Source organism: Poecilia latipinna, unplaced genomic scaffold, assembly GCF_001443285.1.
Source record: "Poecilia latipinna isolate Pla-1442-1.1 unplaced genomic scaffold, P_latipinna-1.0 Scaffold3015, whole genome shotgun sequence".
NCBI classification, from domain to species: domain Eukaryota; kingdom Metazoa; phylum Chordata; class Actinopteri; order Cyprinodontiformes; family Poeciliidae; genus Poecilia; species Poecilia latipinna.
The window spans coordinates 22,056-27,239 of record NW_015115631.1 but is presented as its reverse complement, the minus strand read 5'-3'; the positions used below and the strand labels follow the sequence as shown (position 1 = coordinate 27,239).

Sequence of the window (5,184 nt, the reverse complement as noted above, 5' to 3'; positions counted from 1 at the left end):
GCTTTTTCAGACACTCAGCATCAGTTCAACAAAAACTCAAGCAGCACATTTTCTGTACTGATTCTAGTACAGCATGCTCAACACCTTTACTTATTATTATTATTATTATTATTATTATTATTATTATTATTATTATACGACTCAAACACACCAACTGGTCAACTTTCTTCTTCTCTCTCAGCAGGAAGCAGGAATCCAGCTCCCCCTACTGGCCACATCATGACACATTGAGTTTGGTGAATCCAGTCTTCACTCAGCTGCACTTAAGATGCTGCCATTTTTATTTATTTATTTATTTTTTACTTTTCCGCTCTTGAATTTGACAAACAGGATAGAAAGCGAAGCCTCCCCCACAGTGAGGAACCAGTGAAGGTGGCAGAAGGAGATGATCCTCACTCTGTGTTTACACGTCTTCCAGCAGCAGAGAGACGTCTGGCCCGCTTCTCAAACACACACACGTTACCAAAAGTAAACTCTGGTGCCAAGTCTTGGTTAAAGCTGGCGGTTATCGAGCTCCAGCTGGCAGGTGGAGGTGATGCAGCTGTTGGCCTCATTTGGCCATGGAAGACGCCACCTCCTTCTCCAGACTCTGAGCGAAGCGATGGTTGAGGAAGAGGAGCTGGCCATGAGGAAGCAGGCGGCTGAGCAGAACGTCGATCCGGCTGCTCTTCAGCAGGACCTGGAGGAGAATGGTTGCTACGGTGACAATTCTAGATTTGCTAACAGAGAGGAAGTTTGTTTTTTCTACAGGAGAAGAATTTATTTATGTTTCTGAAAGAGAGTAACTAACATTTTTAAGAATCTGTTATTGTCAAACATTCCCACAGAATGATGCTGCCACCACCAGACGTTAGAGGAAGGATGGATTTGTCAGGTAGGATAAGATTTCCTTTATGGTCAGAGATCCATTTAAGTTTCATCTCAATGCTGAGTGACAGATCTCAGGGAAAAAAAGGTTTTCTGTCAAGCGCTCAAGTTTCCCACCGTTCTTTCAACATTTGAATTATGTAGTTAACTGGAGTTTGACTAAAATTAACTTATGTATTTAAAACAAAATCCTTAAAAAGTATCTTAATAACAGTTTGGCTTCATACCAAATCCCTTCTTTTTGTCTGGAACTCAGACAAACTCAGCGACAATATTTAGCCATTTTACAGACAAAAAAAAAGGTTTTCAGCTGGATTTGGTGGGTCAGGATTTTTAAAGATTGGTGATCAGACAGAAAACTGCAATTGATGAATAGATCAGTTATTAGTTTATGAAAATACATAACATAACATCTAGTAGAATAAAAAAATGGTTGAACATGAGGAGAAATTAAAAGTTAAAGTGTTGGCTTAAAACACTGAAAGGAGGGAAAATTGGAGATCAAAAGATTTTCATCTCCATTAAGTTTGTTACAACTACAAACTACATGGAATATGAATCTGGGCTGAAGCCATAAGAAGTCCTGCGCTGTACTGCTGGTGGTGGATATGATCAGAAAACATTCTGTATAAAAAGTTTCAAGACTTTCTGTCCAGGACCACATTTGAATCTTGTCCAAATTTGACAAACTATTCTTTATCACTTGGTTAGTAATAACCCTTCCTCCTGCTCACCTCGCTGCCTTGCCCCAGCATGTGCAGGTTGTCCAGACAGTGCCTGGTCAGGTTTCTTAAGACGCCCTCGGCCAGCAGCAGGTTGTCGTGAGGCTCACAGACCAGCGTGAAGCCCAGGCTCTGGACCCCCAGCCACAGGACGCTCATTTCCTCAGAGAAAGGTTCGCCCGCTCTCAGACGCACCACCCCGCTGTCTGCGTCCTGCAGGACCAGAGCCTCGTCGCCCGGCAACGCGTCCACCAGCTGCCGACCACTAGCCTCCCGTGACAGGGAGACGGCACTTCGGACCCGCCTTCGTAGGAGAAAGGGCATCATAGTTAGTTAGACATTTCAAACTGTGGCTCAAAATAGCAAAATAAATATTTCTCTTCAAAATTTTCTTTACAAACTTTAACATAGAATGCAAAAAATGCTTTTTTTTTATGTGAGTTTACAGTAGCTGGAGATCATTGGACCCTAAACACTGCCCCCTACTGGCTAACCAGTGTAATCACTGAAATAAATAAACCTTCAGTTTATGCATTCCTGCATGATTATTTCTGATGAAATAACTCAATGTTGTATGTGGGGGTCACTTGACATATACATACATATATAATGTAACATATACATTTCAAAGTTACATGTTCTTCACTGAAGGTGAAGAATGAAGGTGCAAAAAACAAGAAAAGCATCCCCTAAATGTGATTTATAACATATTTGTTATTAAAGTGCTATGCTTATTTTGTAGTAACAATGTCAAGAATAAAAACATGAAATTGTAATTTTTACCAGATAAAAGAAAGATGTAAAAAAAAAAAAGTTCATGTGAAAATAATTCTGCATGGTCACATGACAAAGACTTGTTCTCTGTTCGTTCCCTCTAAATTTTCCGATGTTACTGATTTCATGAGCAAGTCAAAGAGAACGCCAACTTAAAAAAATAACAGACTGTAAAATTTGATCAGGTAATCAGAGCGGCTTCAACCAGCCAGAGTGAGGTTCTCCAACGTTTGCTGCAACTGGACAGAAATGAGACGAACGAGGAGACAGACGGCCTCCTCCAGCCTTGATGCAGCTTGGCAGGAATTTCTTTCTTTTTCATTTTTTCCTTTTTTAAATATGTGCCTCAGGATCCAGGAAAAAACCATGAGCAGACACAATACTGCTGAATAAATAAAAATGTGAATAAACATTTCTTCTACATGCGGGATTGTTGCAGGAGTCAGTGACTCGAATAATAAACTAAACTGCATTATTTTGTAGCAAGTTCAAATGTATGGAATTAACTTTGAATCTATTAGTATTTTGTAAAGATCCACTGGGGGTTGGCTCCATTTACAATGAATAATAGAAGTTATTTTAAGTAAATAAACATGAGTAAAACTTTAAACTAAGGGAGAAACTGATTGGGTGTGCGTGTGGAGCTGCTGCAGCATCAGCAGAATAGAAATGCACCGATCACGGTTTTCGTACCCAATACTACCAATTTCTGGTTTTGTTTTTGGATGCGACCTTGTCTCTTCTCCCCGTTCTACAAATACGTGCTGCACATTCTTTGAAGGTGGATCCAATGTGTTTTTCTACACTTTCCCAGTAAAGCGAGGAAGAAGTTTGCTGTTAGAAGTAGCCAATCAGGCGTCAAGGTCTGTGTAGAAGCAGCAATAGTCCCGCCCACTGGGTTTGAAGGGTGAAGTTGACAGTTTAGTGCTTCTGCACATGAATAGGGGTTGGCGATACGGACTTAAAATTTTTTACAATATTTTGTAGTACTATTGTGATAACAATAAAAAAGATTTTTAAAAAAAACTATTACAAATTTTTTACGAATTCATGGAGCCACTAACATATGCTGCTCTTGAAACACTTCGCTATTTCAAATAAGCTTCTTCAAGACGCCGCATAATGAAAGAAGTGTGGTTTATATCTCTAACCTGCATATAGAAACTTCATTTAATCAGATTTTTTCCACACCCTGTGAAGCTCCTGAGGAAAAAAACTGTATACAAAATAAACAAAAAATAATTTTGGTCCGTTTTCTTCTTCTTTTTTTTTTTTACATTAACTGGAATTTATCGTGACAAATTATGAATCAAAAATCTTGTAAGAAATTTATCACGATGATGACATTGTAAATTAATGACATTTAAATTACTTCACAAGTTCTTTATTGCAATCGGTCACTCTTCATGCTACATAGCTTTAGTGTTTGATGCATTTAATGAACAGGGAAAAAAATCTGAATTTTGAATATGCTTAAATGTTGGCTAATAACCAATCATGTAAGGATGACACACCTGGATTAGACATGTGGGTTTGTGTTGTTACCACAAAACAGAACAAATACATTCCTGCTTTTTCTGCGTTTCTAACCGATTCATGTCGTTTTCACCACTCTGACGGTGTCACTCTTGTTTGGGATTAATAATTAGTAACTACTCCCAGTTCTCACCTGGCCACCACAGAAACCTTCTCCTTCTGCAGGAGTCTCCTCTCCTCCGGGGTGAACTCGCGTTGTTGTTTGGACAGAACCACCTCGTCTGGACCGAAGAGCCGGGAGTAAAGCACCCGACTTTCCCCGGCGGTCAGAGCGCCGACTGGGCACACAGTGTGGATCAGGAAGCACCGCACCATTTTACTAAAACGTCTTTCAAAAACCTCTGGAACACCGCTCGGAATCTAGGAACCATTTCAAAGAGCCACTTTGCATCCTCGGGATCTTTACTTCCGCGTTGGTCAGGTGATCACTTAACCGGGGTTGTTGCAATGCGATGTTTTAACCAGCAGAGGGTGCTCGAGATTTTTTTCTAATTTTGTCTACTGTTAAACGAATTAAAGCTGTACATGTGCGGATACAGTCAAACATTTATATATTTATATTTATATCATATTGCACAAAATAAATTCTAAAATGTAAGAAAGTCTACAGGAGGTTTCAGGCTGAGTGTCACCTGAAGACAAGCAGAGACAACTGATTATCAAGCAGCTGCTGCTTCTTCAGCCTGAGAGGCTCTGCTCAGTTAATGCATATTTGTGTGTGTGTGTGTGTGTGTGTGTGTGTGTGTGTGTGTGCGTGCGCGCGTTATAGGTTAAACTGCTGTGACAGCGGAAAAAAAATCGAAAGAGCACATTCATTTCTCCATTGCAGTCGTCTTCTCATCTTCTTTCCTGACAAATCCACAACCATTGAAATGCAGAAGTCATGAGGATGTTGTGTTCCTGGTGGTTTTACTTGTCTCTCATTCACCCAGAATGGATCAGGACAATACATGTATTCGATTCAGAAAAATTCATTACTGTTTAGTAGTGAGGACCGCAGCTAATCTGAAATGTCTTTAAAAAAAAAAAAGACCTTTTCCATGTTACAAAAGTAGGGTCATGTGACTTTGATGTGTCAGCCTATATGCTACCTAAACCATGTTTCACCGAATGTGTTGTGTGTTCAGAGAGGCGTAGTGTTAATTTACAACACATGGCATTTTACAAATCGCCAAAAAAATTACATTTTGCTGTAATGTGGCAAAACAACCTTCTTGTTTGTTACATGGTTTGGGACGAAAACGCAAACACATGGGTTTAGGCAAACCACCGTTAGGGCTTCAAT

General features: G+C 39.8%; 1 protein-coding gene across 1 annotated transcript; it reads right to left on the bottom strand.

The window, feature by feature from the left end:
* Positions 1-292: 292 nt before the first annotated feature.
* Positions 293-4,344, bottom strand: ap5s1 (adaptor related protein complex 5 subunit sigma 1). Its single transcript, XM_015022461.1, has 3 exons — positions 4,033-4,344; positions 1,602-1,893; positions 293-679 (listed from the first exon to the last, which is right to left on the bottom strand). Exons 1-3 carry the CDS (start codon positions 4,212-4,214, stop codon positions 551-553), a joined length of 603 nt encoding a protein of 200 aa, XP_014877947.1. The 5' UTR covers positions 4,215-4,344; the 3' UTR covers positions 293-550.
* Between the last annotated feature and the right edge of the window lie 840 nt (positions 4,345-5,184).

Coding starts and splice junctions, on each gene's coding strand:
- ap5s1 (XM_015022461.1), bottom strand. CDS start 4,214: ATGGTGCGGTGCTTCCTGATCCACACTGTGTGCCCAGTCGGCGCTCTG. Junction 1,894..4,032: donor AAGGTTTCTGTGGTGGCCAG/GTGAGAACTGGG, acceptor TCTCCTACGAAG/GCGGGTCCGAAGTGCCGTCT. Junction 680..1,601: donor TGCTGGGGCAAGGCAGCGAG/GTGAGCAGGAGG, acceptor ATTCTCCTCCAG/GTCCTGCTGAAGAGCAGCCG.